The sequence below is a fragment of the Molossus molossus genome, unplaced genomic scaffold, assembly GCF_014108415.1.
Source record: "Molossus molossus isolate mMolMol1 unplaced genomic scaffold, mMolMol1.p scaffold_m16_p_21, whole genome shotgun sequence".
Classification (NCBI taxonomy): Eukaryota; Metazoa; Chordata; class Mammalia; order Chiroptera; family Molossidae; genus Molossus; species Molossus molossus.
The window spans coordinates 38,345,880-38,361,482 of record NW_023425357.1 but is presented as its reverse complement, the minus strand read 5'-3'; the positions used below and the strand labels follow the sequence as shown (position 1 = coordinate 38,361,482).

Below are 15,603 nucleotides of genomic sequence, written 5' to 3'. Positions count from 1 at the left end.
GAGAAGTCCCCATAACTTCTGGCTTAAAAAACCAGCAGGAACTGAGGCAGAGGGAGGCTGAGGGAACTGGAGCCCCAGGCAGCTCCTCTTAAAGGGCCTGTGCACAGACTTACTCAGACTCGCACCCCCCAGTCTCCAGCATGGGGGAGGCAACTTGAAAGGCACCAGAGACATACAGGGGAAGAACTGAGCTGTTTGGCACTGGAGCGAGAGCTCAAGAGGCAGCTTGCTCCTGGACAGACGTGCTGTCAGAGGCCTTTGTTCCTTTGGTGAGCTCTTCCCTAGGGCAGCAGACAGCCGCCATATCTGGGACTCCAGCAACCTGGCTCACACTGGTAGCCCCGCCCTGGTGATTCCCTGAGGCCCCTCCCCACCAAACTTTCAGGCCCACCCAAGCTGTTGCCAGCTACTTTATCATAGGATTGGCCTGTCTTGGATCCTGCTTGAGGTTTTCTTAAATTCTTTCAAACAAGCAGCATCTGGTCTCACCTAGCCCCATACCTTTCATTAAGTAATACATAGAAACAAACTCAGAAAGGCAGCCAAAAAGAGGAGACAAAGAAACAGGTCCCAAATGAAAGAACAGAACAAAACCCCAGGAAAAGCTAAGCAAAATGGAGATAAGCAACCTAACAGATGCTGAGTTCAAAATACTGCTTATAAGGATGCTCAATGAACTTAGTGAGAACCTCAATGAACTTAGGGCCTCAAGAGCATAAAAAAGGACGAGTCAGGAATGAAGAATGCACAGTCAGAAATGAAGGAGGCACTAATTGAAATAAAGAATAATTTACGCTTTGGCCGGTTTGGTTCAACGGTTGGAGCATCGGTCCACAGACCAGAGTCCCAGGTTCAGTTCCTGCTAGGGGCACGTACCTCAGTTGCAGTTTGTCCCTGGCCCCGTTTGGGGTCGTGTGGGTGGCAGCCACTTGACGTGTCTCTCTCATATCAATGTTTCTCTCTCTCTCTCTCCTTCTTTCTCTCCCTCCCACTCTTTCTGAAGATAAATGCAGAAAAATGTCCTCGGGTGAGGATAAAATAATAATAATAATAATAATAATTGAATTAAATTAAAAAAGAATAATTTACACAGATTCAATAGTAGAGTAGGTAAAGCCAAGAAGCAAACCATCGATTTGGAATGTAAGGAAGCAAAAAACACCCAAGCAGAACAGCAAAAAAAAAAAATTCCAAAACAATGAGGATAGTGTAAGGTGCCTCTGGAACAACTTCAAGCGTGCCAACATTCGCATCTTGAGAGTGCCAGAAGGAGAAGAAAGAGAACAAGAAATCGAAAAACCTATTTGAAACAATAATGGCAAAAAAATTCCCTAACTTAATGAAGGAAACAGACATACAAGTCCAGGAAGAAAAGAGAGTCCCAAACAAGATGAACCCCAAGAGGCCCACACCAAGATACATCATCATCAAAATGCAAAAAGTTCAAGACAAAGAGAGAATCTTAAAAGCAGCAAGAGAAAAGCAGTTAGTTACCTACAAGGGCATTCCCATTAGACTGTCAGCTGATTTCGCAAAAGAAACTTTGCAGGCCAGAAGGGAGTGGCAAGAAATATTCAGAGTGATGAAAAGCAAGAACCTACAACCAAGATTACTCTATCCTGCAAAGCTGTCATTTATAATGATGGCCATATAAAGAGTTTCACAGACAAGAAAATGTTAAAGAGTTCATCACCACCAAACCATTATTATATGAAATGATAAAGGGTCTTTTAGAAGAAAAAGATAAAATATATGAACAAACAAAATGACAATGAATACATATCTATCGACAATTGAATCTACAAACAAAATAAACAGAACAGAAACATTCTCATAGATACAGAGAACATTTTGTTGGTTGCCAGATGGGAGGGGGGTTGGGGAATGGGTGAAAAAGGTGAAGGGATTAAGAAGTACAAATTCATTGCTAGACTGACAAACCTGAAAGGGAAGGGGGTTGGGGGGTGGGAAGAAATAAACCAAAGAACTTATATGCATAACCAGTGGACACAGACAATAGTGTGGGAAAAGGTGGGAGGGGGTGGGATGGGGAGGAGGGGTCAATGGGGGAAAAATAAAAAACATCTGTACATTCAACAATAAAGATAAAAATAGAGAGAGAGAGAGAGTACTCATACAACTCAACAAAAGGAAGACACACAATCCAATTAAATGTGGACAGAGGACCTAAATAGACACCTCTCCAAACAGGACATACAAATGGCCAAGAGACATATAAAAAAATGCTCAACATCACTAATCTTTGGAGAGATGCAAATTAAAACAACAATGAGGTATCACCTCATACCTGTCAAAATAACTGCCATCAACAAATCATCAAACAACAAGTGCTGGCGAGGGTGTGGAGAAAAGAGGACTCTAGTACACTGCTGGTAGGAATGCAGACTGGTGCAGCCACTATGGAAAACAATATGGTGTTACCTCAAAAAGTTAAAAATTGAAATGCCATTTGACCCAGTGATCCCACTTCTAGGGATACACCCTAAGAAGCTGAAACACCAATCAGAAAGAATATATGTACCCCTATGTTCATAGCAGCCCTATTTACAATCACTAATATCTGGAAACAGCCCAAGTGTCCATCAATAGATGAATGGATAAAAAAGCTGTGGTACATATATACAATGGAATACTATGCAGCTGTAAAAAAGAAAGATCTCTTGTCCTTGGAGACGACATGAAGGGACCTGGAAGGTATTATACTAAGTGAAACAAGCCAAATATCACATGATCTCACTTATTTGTGGAATATAATGTACAAAACAAGCTGATGAATAAAATAGACCCAGAGACAAAGAAGTAGAGTACAGACTGACAAACCTCAGAAGAGCGGGTTGGAGGAAAGGGAAGAGATAAACCACAGATCTTATATGCATGTCTGCATAACCATGGACATAGACAACAATGCTGGGGACAGGGAGGGAGTGGGAGTGAGAGGAGGGTGTCAATGAGGGGAAAAGGAGAAATATCTGTAACCAAAATAAATTAATGAAAAATTTTTTTAAAAAATCAAGAAGCTGACATGAAGCTCAGGTGTGTTCCCCTCTCAGCCTGGGACCTCCCCACATCCGGGAGTTCAGTGGCCAGTTGCAGCAATGCTGGGGCTGAGGGCTCAGCAGCAGCAGCCTCTTTCACTGGAGCGGTAAGCCAGCCTCACCTGATTGTGGGTTTGGGGAAGTGCTAGAAAAACTGCCAACTGCTATCCAGCAAACCAGTGTCAAGTGCAAAGTATGGTGATTACTACGGACCTAAACAGGGTGCCTTTGCTTAAGCAGAGGGATCTGAATGCCTAAGGTAGAGCCCAGAGAGGGCTCGGATTCAGGTGATATTATGGGGATTATGTCATCAGTGTCTCAGGGTCTGGCTTTCTGGAACCCCACAAGGTTGCAAAACCTGCTGATTTTGCCGCTTTCTCATAGGGCTGTTTGGAAATCACTGCAGCCCTGTGGAAACTGTGAAGGACTGTGCCCAAGAGGCAGGAGGATGACACTGGCATCACCCCTCTGTGGCAGGGTGCTCACACCCTCCACAGGTGACCTTTCCCTATGTCCACAGTGTCCCACTGGGAAGCAGGAGGGGCCCTTACCCTTGACACCAAGTGAGCAAACACTGCTCTCACTTAGCATGGCACCCATGCACCCACAGCACCCATAGGACCTGAACCAGCAAATCAGAGTCAGATTCAAAAACATAACCCAGTAATTTCCTGACTCTCCCTGTGCATCTATCTGTCTATCTGTCTTCCCTTCTATTCCTCTCCTTACTTATCACTCTCCACTGCCTATCTTTTGCTAGCCCCCTCCCACATCCATTGATCTCTCTATTCATCTTTCCAAGTCTATCCACCTGTATTTCTCTCTCTGCCTCCTTCATGGTATGGCCCATTCTATTCAGATATAATAGATACACTTCAGGTTTGCAAGTGACTGCCCGCTTAGGAAAAGTCAGGTGAGCAAAGGGAAAAAGTGCCAACCTCAGATCCTCTAACCTATATCATTTAGACAGACATTTAGCGGGATAGAAATTCATATGTCTTTGCTCATATTTTTCCATTGTTAAGACAGATTTGTAGAAGAATGATAGCTATAGCTGCAAGTGCCTCACCCTTGATAAAACCACCCAGCCAAGTAGCTGTGTCAACATAACTCTTAGGTTGTACTTGTGGCTTTGAATCACAGGTATCAATCAGGATCTCTTTCTTCCAGGAGACTTCCCCTAGTCACATCCCCGATGAAGGAAGGGGCCCAAGCAGCCTGTTTTTGCTCCATGATCTTCCTAATACCTAACTGGCCCAGGGCTGAACACCTGACCCAAGCTGAGCCAATCAGATTGTTTCTTTCAAGAATATAAACCAAGAGCCAGACCCTGTGGAGGTGAGAGAGTGATTTTCAAATATGCAAACAAACAAAGCATGCATGGAGAGCTTGAAAAAACACAGATTGCTAGGCCTCATCTCCAGAATTTCTGATTCAGCAACTCCAGGATGGGGCCAGAAAATGTGCATTTCTAACAAGTCCCCAGATGCTGCTGCTGCTCCTGGACCAGGGACCACACTTTGAGAAGAGCTGGGTTAAATGGTGTTGAGCCCAGTCCTGGTCAGGTCATGAAGACTCAGGCTCACAGTGGTATCATAGAAACTTCTCGACTAGCTGAGGCTGGTGGGTAGGGATCCTTAGAGAGCTACAGAAAAAGAGACCTTGGCCCAAGACAGAGAAGACTGAGCAGCACTGAAGGCCCAGCAAGGCCTCCTTGTGAGGGTTCCCTTCCTGGCAATCATACATCCCCCACTTGAAGGAAATGTCACAAAAGCTGAAACCACGCATCTTAAAGGTACCTGAGGACGAGTGTGCTGGTCCAGCATGGTAAGTTGCACGTACGTCTGCAGTGTGAGGCCCCAACGACAGGCATCACGGTACATCAGACCCTGTAAAAGGGAAAATGCAACAACTTACCTCAAAGTGCTCTATCTATAAAACTCTGGTCATTTTGGTCACTGATAGCTATCTCATAAAACCTACATGGCTGAACTGGGGCCAGACATAAACTCAACATGGTCACAGGACCCTCAGACCACAGTGAACAGAAACAGACAGTGGAGCACTTACAGGACAGTCCAGGAACAGCAGTAATAGGAGCCTATGTCAAGTCCCCAGGGAACATTCATTCAGTCATTCAATACATGTTCATTGAGCCCCTGGAGTCTATTCTCTATCCAGCCGCCAAAATGAGCCTGTGAACCCTGAATCAGTTCTTGTCACTCTCCTGTTCAGAACCTTCCATTGACTTCCCACTGCATTCAGAATGAAATTCAAAGCCCTTACCAAGGCCCACACTTCCATCTTCTCTCATGTCCTACCATTTTTCCTCTGGCTCAGTGAACTTCCAACCACACAAGTCTTCTTAGTGTCCCCCAAATACCTGAGCATGATCCCACATCAGGGCCTTTGCATCTGCTATGCTCTTCCTCCAGATGTGTACATTGCTCACCCCATCACACCTAAATCAGTTCTTGTCACTCCCCTGCTCAAAACCTTCCAGTGACTTCCCATCTGCCTATAAATACAAAACACTTCATGCTCCATATTCCACTTGCTAATAGTCTTACTCTGCTCTCTTCCACTTTTGTTTTTTCTTGGTGCTAACTAGTGAAACTCCATCTCTGCACTAAAAACTGCAGGCTCCTAACTGCATGTAAAAGAAAATCTCAAAAGGTTGGGAAAAACACTCCCTGCGTCAGATGGCTGCAGAAACAAACACCTTTCTGCATCAGACAGATAATTCAGATAGTGATGGATTGAAACTTTTCACAAAATTACCAATCTTGGTCTTCTGTCCAGAGTGGAAACTTGTGTAAAAATATCTAATTCTATTACATTTTTTATTATAAAACTGTAATTGGAAATGCTCTTTGTACCAAGGAGACTCAGATTTCTAAGACTGAGACTGTGCCCTGTGAAATGTCACCTCTAATCCCTAAAGTCTGCAACTCTAGTTGTCGTAATCCAACCCTCGCTCCTCCCTGTTTCCTAGAAAGAGACTGTTTCTGAGGTTTTTCTGTTATGCCCAAAGAAAAGACTGACATTCCATCATCTCCCACATGAATAGAGGTGACAAGTCTGGGATTATTTATTCAAAGGTTCTAAGAATTTCTGCCTTATTTAAATAACATCCTTTTACCTGCTTTAGATTTCTTCATAGCTCCAATCACTAGCCACCATATCATATACTTAATTGTCTTCTGCCTCCCCACACTGGAATATTAGGGCCAGGAGAGCAGGAGCAGCAACAATTATTCATTGAATGACTGAAGAAGCACCTACTAGGTGCTTGGCAGTGTGCTACATTCTAGCAACCAAGAGTGAACCAAATTAGACATGGTCCCTGCTCCTAGTGGAACTCAAGAGTCTAAGGAACCACACAAGAAGATCCCAGCTGTGTTGCTAGAAATGAGAGGACAGCAGAGGCTCCCCACAGTCCAAGGTTCAAATCTAGATCTATCATTTACCAGCGCGTGACCTTGGGCAACTTATTTCAGCTGTAGTTTCTTCTCCTGAAAAATTAAACTAGTCATCCCTACATCATGGGATAGGTTCACAGACCAGCAGCCCTTTCTTAATCTCCCCCTTACAGGACCAAGATTCCACCCTTCTCTTTCAAGCAGCCAGAGCAGAGCCTTCTGAATGGAGGAGGAGTGCAAGGGGCATAAGAACACCACAGCCCCTGCTTGCTAGGTCCACCTTTGGGAAAGCAGACAGGTAGCTTCATGGCAAGCCAGAGGCAACCCCTGGACATTGCCAAATGCAAATCCAAATAAGAGGTTTACCAAGGAAACTGGTTACTTAGAGATAATAGGTCCTGGGGGACTATGCCTGAGGAGACCTGGGTTCTAATGGGTTTCATCTAGGAGAAGGTGGGGGTAGAATGAGCAGCAGGAGACAGACACCCCCAGTAGCCAAGGCTGACCACTTGAGATAGTCTGGGATCACTGACAGGAGGTTCCTGGACCCTGCACATGCCCAGCCAAGCCTCCAAGATCCTTGTACTCAGAACACCAACATGCTGCCATTTTCCATTTGTCTCCTCCATCTCCTCCTCCAACCCAGCTAAGAGTGAGGAAGATGCCTGGGCAGGGGGCAGGCTCAGGAACCAGCACCACCATCCCAAAGCACTCAAGAGGAAGCTGGTGGTTCACACAGGAAACAACACACTCACCAGAGGATTATGGCCACGGACATTTCTCCATTTGGGCACAGGCTCTGGTAACACCTGCAGGGAAAGAAAACATCAAAGAGCTGCTGGTCCTCAGCTCCTAGCTCTATGAAATCATGTTAGTGTTGAGAGGGGTGGGGAGAGAGAAAAATCAAGATTTGGGCACCTAGGGTGAGCCAAAATAGTTGAGTAACCCTCTGTGTGAGGCCACAATTCCATCTAAACATGGCTTCCTCATGTGACTTCCAGAAATGACCCAAGAACAATTCTATCCATCCCTGTATACAAATATATGCACATGCCATCTCTCTGGCTGCCTTGGGAGCTCCCCAAAAGCAAGGAAGGTTCCCTCAATCCCTCCTTTGTGTGCTCCATCCCAGCCCTTACTGCCATCACTTCCAGCTGGGCAGGAAGGTGAGAGAAGCCAAGAGAGAAGCTACTCCAGGCATTCAGGCTGTGACTTGAAGCCCAGCTTCCTGGCTTGGGAGCTCTTCCATGACCTTGGCCTCTTGCTTTGCCTCTGTTTCCTCCATCTGATCTCTGCATTGGGCACACTGACAGCTAAGAGTCCTGTTTCTTTAGTACACTCCCTAAACTATTGTGCAGGTGTGTACTGGAAAGGATTTAAATGGTGTTCTTAGAGCCAAGATTTTCAGAGTACCCAAATCCATCTGGAGACCTTCAAGTACATATGAGCAGGTACCATAGGTCACAAGAGACCAAAGGAAAGCAATGAACAAGACCCTGGAAGAGTAATCTCCCCAAACCTTTTACACTTCTGTGCCTCCACTCATATTATTCCTTCAGCCCAGTATGCCTACCTCACCTCATTGCATATCAACTTTCATTACATGGAAAACTCCTATACATCCTTCAAAATCCAGTCAAATATCCATTCCTCTGTGAATCATTCACTGACTCCCCCAGCCCTCCTCTCCTTCTACACTCCATTCATCTCCCCCAAGTAGCATATGCTGCACCATTCAGGCCCAGCCTTGACCTGTGCTCCATGTGTGGCACTGTCACTCAATAAACATTTAGCATCCACTGTGCCAGGTGTCATGGTAGGCACCAAGGACAGCAACAGTAAAACTGCCCGGCCCTGACTTCATAGAACTTTAAACTGACTGGAGGAAGTAGACGTTAATTATATAATCACAGAAATCAACATATATTTTCAAGCCCTGAGAAGTAGTACAAAATAGAGGTATAGAGGGGACAGAAGAACCCACACCAGGGAGGGTAACCTAGCTGGGGAGGGCAAAGAGCACTGAGCTCATGTCAGAAGGCTCAGTGATTTTCCTAAAGCTAACAAAGCTCTTCATTCTATAGAAGAGCCAAACAAGGACATGGCCCCTGGAGCCAAATAGTTGGGCTGGGATCTGGCTCCAACACTGGCCATGCCATTTAACCTCACTGAGCCTTAGTTTCCTCCTCTGCAGATGAGGTAATAATACTACCTATCTCAAAGGGACTACTTTTGTAAAAATGAAATCAATTAGATAATAAAATCTGAAGACAGTACCTGGCATATAGTAGCATCCTCATTAGATGTTAACTATCACTGCTGTTATTGTTGTTTATTGCCTCCAAGGTCTTCAGTGAGAATACAAATACAGTTGACACCTGAACAAGATGGTTTTAAACTGCACAGGTCCTCTTATAGATAGATTTTTTCAGTAAATACCTGTACTGTTTTTAATCTGTGGTTGGAAGACTGAAGATGTGGAATGTGACTGTATGCATGATCTATGCCATTTTATGTAGGGGAATTGAGCATTTGTAGATTTTGGTATCATGGCAGGTTTGGAACCAACCCCCCGTGGATACCGACGGTAGTTAAGTTTTGGGGTTGTCAAAAGTTATACACAATTTTTCACTACATGGGGTCAGCGCCCCTAACCCCCATGTTGTTCCAAGGACAGGGTCAACTATACCTCTAAAGTGCCATTGAGAGTTGTGCCACTCAGATAGGTGTGTCAGAAGTCCCCAAGACCTTCACCTCCCCAGGTTTGTTTGATTCACTAGGAGGACTAACAGGACACAGCATATAATCATACTCAGAGCTAAGATTTATTACAGTGAGAAGATACAAAACAAAATCGGCAAAGGAAAAGGGTGCATGGAGCACAGTCTGGAGAAAACCAGGCACAAGCTTCCAAGGGGCCTTTCCCAAGGGAGTCACACAGGACACACTCAGTTCCCCTAGGAGGAAGTTGTGACAACACATGTGAAATGGTGTCTACCAGGGAAGTGGGCCTGTCCCTGGGAGTTCAGGATTTTTATCAGGGTTCAGTCATGTAGGCAGCCTCTGTCTGACACACATACAAAAATTCCACACTCCCTGAGTCCATAAATCAGGTGTCGAGAAGAAACCACATTGTTTTCACAGTTCAGGCAGAGAGCCACACCTATCTAAGTTCCCACATGCTAAACAAGGGTTGGCCTTGCAAACCAGCCTCTCCAAGGATAGCAGTCTGACATTTTAACTCTTTTCTGCACAGCAGGACATGAACACAAGCAAGACAAGGGCTAAATAATGTTTACTATTTTTATCAAACCATATATATTTTTAATAGAAGTAAAAACAGGAAAGGAAAGAAGAAAAGCAAATAACTTTAAAGGTATGGAAATTGTAGGATCTGTAGTAACAAAAAAGGCCATAAACCAAAAAGATACCACTAACATCTACAAGGAAAAGGAGTCAGGTCAGTCTTAGTGTAGAGATTATTCTTAAACATCTGTGAGGTTATTTCTAGTGACTGGGCTGTAAATAAACTAGGAATTGTGTTAGCTGGCTCTGCATAGTAGTACTCCCTGCTATCTCAGCTGTACCACTGTAACATTCCAGCCATGCTCAATAGTCTGCTTTCTTTCCCATGTAAACTCTTCCTAACCAGACTGTGGGGAGCTCTGCACCTGCACTGTGCTCATGAGCCACATGCAGCTATTAAAAAGTTGAAAAGGGACTAGTCCAAATTGAGGTGTGCTATGAATACAAAATACATTCCAGACTTCAAAGACTTAACATGAAAAACAAAATGCAAAATAGCTCATTGATGATTTTTATATTGATTACCTGTTGATGTGATAATACCTGGAATACATTATGCTAAATAAAATGTTCTTTTCAGTTTTTTTAGCAAGGCTATTAGAAATTTTACATTCTACATGTGGCTTGCATTTGTGGCTCACATTATATTTCTACTGGACAGGGCTGGTCCACACCCCCTATAAATTACTCTGTCAAGCTTTTGCAGGTTCCTTAGAACCTAGTGTGGAGGAACCTGCTGTGGAGGCTGTACCTCGACATCTGTTGTGTTGGAGAAGAACTCTAGGCATGTCGTCTTCCCGCTGGCAATATTACCCTCAACACAGATCTGGTAAAAGACAAATGCATGTTAGAACCAGAAATCAAGCACCTGGGGGAATATCAGGGGAAAATTTCTAGAGAGGGGCTCAGGTAAACAGCACAATGGTTCAGTCAAGACTTCAATGTGTACACAAAATATCCCTCTGCAGGAAATACCCAAGGTCCCACCGTTAATAATAAACAAACCGACCTTCTCCTTCAGTGGCAGGCTCCAGGCCCACCGCCGGTGGCCACAAGACCACTGCCCTCTAGGACAGACCCACACTTATGTCAACCCTTAGACCATAAACAGTATGCCCTTGGCTACCTTATATCTGCCCATTCCTAGCTCAACCCCTCAGACTATTAGATTTTAGTCCTAAATGTCCTGCTTTCTTAACTTCTAATGGCTTTGAGATTAGAAAGCATGTTATCTAGAACCTAACACTGCTTTGTGCAGAAACATGTGCTCAGCCACAGACTAGAAGGTATTAAGACAGGAGAGAAGGACTTGGTTGAGCACCTAAGATGTGTAACATACACCATTACCACATTTAACCTCAGCAGAACCTGAGAAGTGGGTCCTAACATTTTCATAGAAGAGGAAAATGGGGCTTGAAGAAAGAAATAAAGCAGGAAGGACAGCTTGAACCTACACTCAGCTCACCCTAACTGCACTGAGGGAGAGATGTCACAGCTCTGGAAGGAGGGGCGCAGACAGCCATCTGAGTACTATCTATACCAAAACAGAGGACCCTCCTATAAGTACCTCATTGTAGGGAAAGAAATCATCGAGGATATAGTTTTTAGTCTTGAATATATGCTAGAATCACCTGGGAGCTTTAAAAAATCTATACAAGGTAGTAGAACACCAACTTACACCATACACGAGAATAAACTCAAAATGGATAAAAGACTTATATGTAACTCGTGAATCCATAAAAATTCTAGAAGAAAATGTAGGCAACAAAATCTCAGACATCATATGCAGTAGAATTTTCACTGATACAACACCTAAGGCAACAGAAACAAAGCAAAAAATGAACACATGGGACTACATCAAACTAAAAGCTTCTGCGCAGCAAAAGAAACAACCATCAAAACGAAAAGAGATCTCTCTATATGGGAGACCATAATCACCAATAATATATCAGATAAGGGGTTAATTTCCAAAATATAGAGAGTGCTCATACAATTCAACAAAAGGAAGACAAAGAACCCAATTAAAAACTGGACAGAGCACCTAAATAGACACCTCTGCAAAAAAGACATACAAATGTCCAAGAGACATATGAAGAAATGCTCAGCATCACCAATCATCAGAGAGATGCAAATTAAAACAACAATGAGGTATCACCTCACACCTGTCAGAATGGCCACCATCAACAAATCATCAAACAAGTGTTGGCGAGGGTGTGGAGAAAAGGGGACTCTAGTACACTGCTGATGGGAATGCAGACTGGTGGAGCCACTGTGGAAAACACTATGGTGTTATCCATTTTAACTCAAAAAGTTAAAAACTGAACTGCCATTTGACCCAGTGATCCCACTTCTAGGAATATACCCTAAGAAACCTAAAATACCAATCAGAAAGAATATATGTATCCCTATGTTCATAGCAGCACTATTTACAATAGCTAAGATCTGGAAACAACCAAGTGTCCATCAGTAGATGAGTGGATTAAAAAGCTGTGGTACATGTACACAATAGAATACTATAGCTATAAAAGAGAAAGATCTCTTATCCTTTGAGAAGACATGGAGGGACCTAGATGGTATTATCCTAAGCAAAACAAGCCAAGCAGAGAAAAACAAATATCACATGATCTCACTTATTTGTGGAATATAATGGACTAAACAAATTGCTGAACAAAATTAACCCAGAGACATAGAGATAGGGTACAGACTGACAAGCCTGGGGGGTGGGGGGGTTGTGGGGGAAGAAATAAACCACAAAACTTACATGCATGTATGCATGACCAATGAACACAGACAACAAAGCTGGAGATGGGGCTGGGGGGAAGGGGAGAAGGGTGTCAATGGGGGGGAAAATGGGAAACATCTGTAACAAAAACAAGTTAATAAATTAAAAAAAAAATTTTTTAATCCATACAAGGAAGCCTCAACCCAGAGCAATTATAACATAATCCTTCAGATGAGCCTCAGGCCTCAGTACCTTTTAAAGCTCTCCAGGTAATTTCAATGAGCATAAAGACCAAGCACCACTGGTCCCTAGAAACTCTGCTTTAGAAACACCAGTGGAGTACCCAGACCCTCTGAGTCAGACTCTGGGTTGGGGCCCTGAAACATGATGTCCAGCAATTTTGACAAGACTCTGCTCAGCTAGACATTGCTGGTGACTTTGGTTCCAGCAGATTACAAGAGAAAATGGGCAGTTCTGCATAAGTAAGAAGACAAACTGGCCCTTGAGAACACACAGTCAGTGAAGGACCCATTCTGCTGCACGGTGACCTTTACACTCAAGCTGGAGGCACCCAGAGAAATGTGGGCCACTTAGATGACTTGCCCAAGGTACCAGGCCTAGCAGGAGAAAGAGTTGGAACTCACACTCAAGCCTGGCATACCCCTTCTCATGACCCCACTGGAACCTCAGTCACACCCTACATGGGGTCATAACTAACCCCACCTCCTATAAACACTGTCAGTCGGCTGTGAGGTTTCCTCCTGCCTTGATCCTAACAGGTATCCAGGAGAGCTGAATAATCACACTTCCCACAGATGCCAGGCCACCCTCAAATCCCAGCTCCCTGCCAGCTTACTCCTTTGGAACTGGAAACTATAAAGAACCCAAGGAAGTTCACAATAGGGGGATCCCATTGGGGTACTAGTAGATAAGAGTCTTCATTGTTCTGTAAAAGAAACAACTTTTCCTCTTCCTAAATATTTAAAAGAAGCTCAACCAAACATCATTCTGCACGGACTTTGTTTCTTTCTTATTAACTAAGGAACACAGTGTTCAGATGAGACCTTCTTTCAAAAATACTTGTTTCAGTTCCCACCATGAAATCCTGAAAGTTGGTAAATCTAAGGCCTTCAATTAATTGGTTTTCCGAGGAGAGCAGGCAAGGCATAAAGAATCCCACAAAGTTCCTCTGTCATGAAGGGAAGAAAGAGGAGCCAAGCAAAAGGAGTCTGTAATTTTTCTTAAAAGTACTATCTAAAAATATTATGAGAGGAGAGTATGCCCACTGAAGAAAATAGGAAAAATTTATAAAGTAGAAAATACTATCTATACTCCACTACTGAGAGATAAACATCATTATATTTCAGCATATTTCAGGCAAGTATTATTTTCTATACACATTTCTCATCTTTGAGAGTCTTTCAACTGCTCATTGAAGGCGTATTATGTGCCAAGCCATGAGGACTCAGGAGCCAGACTCAGCAACCCTGGAGCGCACAATGAGTGTGAGGATGGGAGGAAAGTAACAGGAGGTTACAAGAAAAGATGTTCACCATGCTGTGGGAGAATGTGGTCAGCCTGGCTCACCTCTCTATGATGTGCCAAAGATTACCTCCACTTTCCTCGTCTATTACACCTTGATTCTAACTTCCTGTGATGCACCACCAAGGCTTACTTTTAAATAATATTGAATCCTTCCTGAAAATAGAAGTTAAGTTCTCACAGTAGGATATACTGAGAACTAAAAGAAGAAAATAAAAATCACTCATAATTCCAGAAATAACCTCTATTCAGATATTTAATCAGAACCAAACTTTCCAGACGCAAACAGGCTTGGGCTCCAAAGCCCCAACCAGAACCAAAATATATATTGCCCTATTAAAGACCCTGAGAAATATGCAGTAACAAAAAAACTTACTGAGGATTCCAAAATGGCGGCGGAGTGAATGGAAGCTACACAGACCATCTCCCAGGACCAAACTGCAATTACAACTAAAACACAGACAAATTGACGGGAAAAAGCAACAGAATAGCAGCTTGCAAGGATTATATAACCAGGGGCACTGACTCGATTGGGGTAGGACTGCAGAGGCGCGAGAGGGGGGCTGGGAGCCCACAGAGAGCAGCAGCCTTAGCTGTGAGCAGTGCCCTTGGGTTACACTCCCAAGCGGCTCCACAGCGCAGAGCCGGGACAGACGCTAAAATAGCCACAGCCACTCACCTTGGGCTCCCGCAGAAGGAGGGCAGACTAAACTGGAACTGTGTGGGGACACTGGGGATTTGGAGGGGGCTCACAGCTGTTGCTGAGTTGCAGCCACTCAGGACTGTAGCCATCTTGCTCCTTCCCAGAGCTCTAATGAGAGACAACGGCCCCTCCCTCGGAGATTCAACACCACCCTGTGGGCCATTGAAATGCAAATAGAGGCTCACTAACAACCAGCATATGCCCCACCCTTGGGAAATCTCCTTATGCAGAGCGCATGAGGGAGTTTTTCAATCAACTGACAACCCAAAACTCTTCAAGTAACCACTGCTGATAGCCTCCAGAGAAAAAGCTAAAGGATAACTGTACCATTCCTGGACTAGTAACTCTAACCAGGAAAGTAATACTTGACAGTGGTGTTTAACGTGGATTCTCCCTCGCTCATCCAAACCCAGGAGAGGGAGCCACAAACAGCAGAACACCAAAACCCACAGGGAAAACTTGGCAGACTCCAAAGCCCACTGTGATACCCAAAATGGTGAAACACAGAAAAAGAAGCCAAATAAAAAAACAAGAGACCTCTACTAAAGATGGGATAAATGTGGAGCAGTTAGTCAAGTTAGCAGAGCTAGAATTCAGAACCATGATCTTCAGGAAGCTCAAGCATGAAAAAGGACATAGAGATATTGAAAATCAACCAATTAAAAATTAAAAACCACCGAGAAGAAATGAAGAACGACATATGAGAAATAAAGAACACATTGGAAGGTCTAAACAGCAGAGTAGAGGAAGCTGAGGACAGGATCAGTGAGTTAGAAGATGGTAGAAAAAAATCAACCAATCAAAAAATCAAAAAGAAAAAACAATTAAAAACAGGAAGACGGCTTAAGAGAA

At 43.8% G+C, this 15,603-nt stretch overlaps 1 protein-coding gene across 5 annotated transcripts in view; it reads right to left on the bottom strand.

The window, feature by feature from the left end:
* The window catches only part of TK2 (thymidine kinase 2), a 45,227-nt gene that overhangs the window by 21,578 nt on the left and 8,046 nt on the right, over nt 1-15,603 (bottom strand). For all 5 annotated transcript variants that reach the window (XM_036274821.1, XM_036274824.1, XM_036274820.1 and 2 more), the window contains exons 3-5: nt 10,536-10,610; nt 7,234-7,287; nt 4,856-4,945 (exon numbers count right to left, since the gene is read on the bottom strand). In XM_036274821.1, coding sequence (XP_036130714.1) covers nt 4,856-4,945; nt 7,234-7,287; nt 10,536-10,610 — 219 coding nt within the window. The remainder of the gene's footprint in view (nt 1-4,855; nt 4,946-7,233; nt 7,288-10,535; nt 10,611-15,603) is intronic.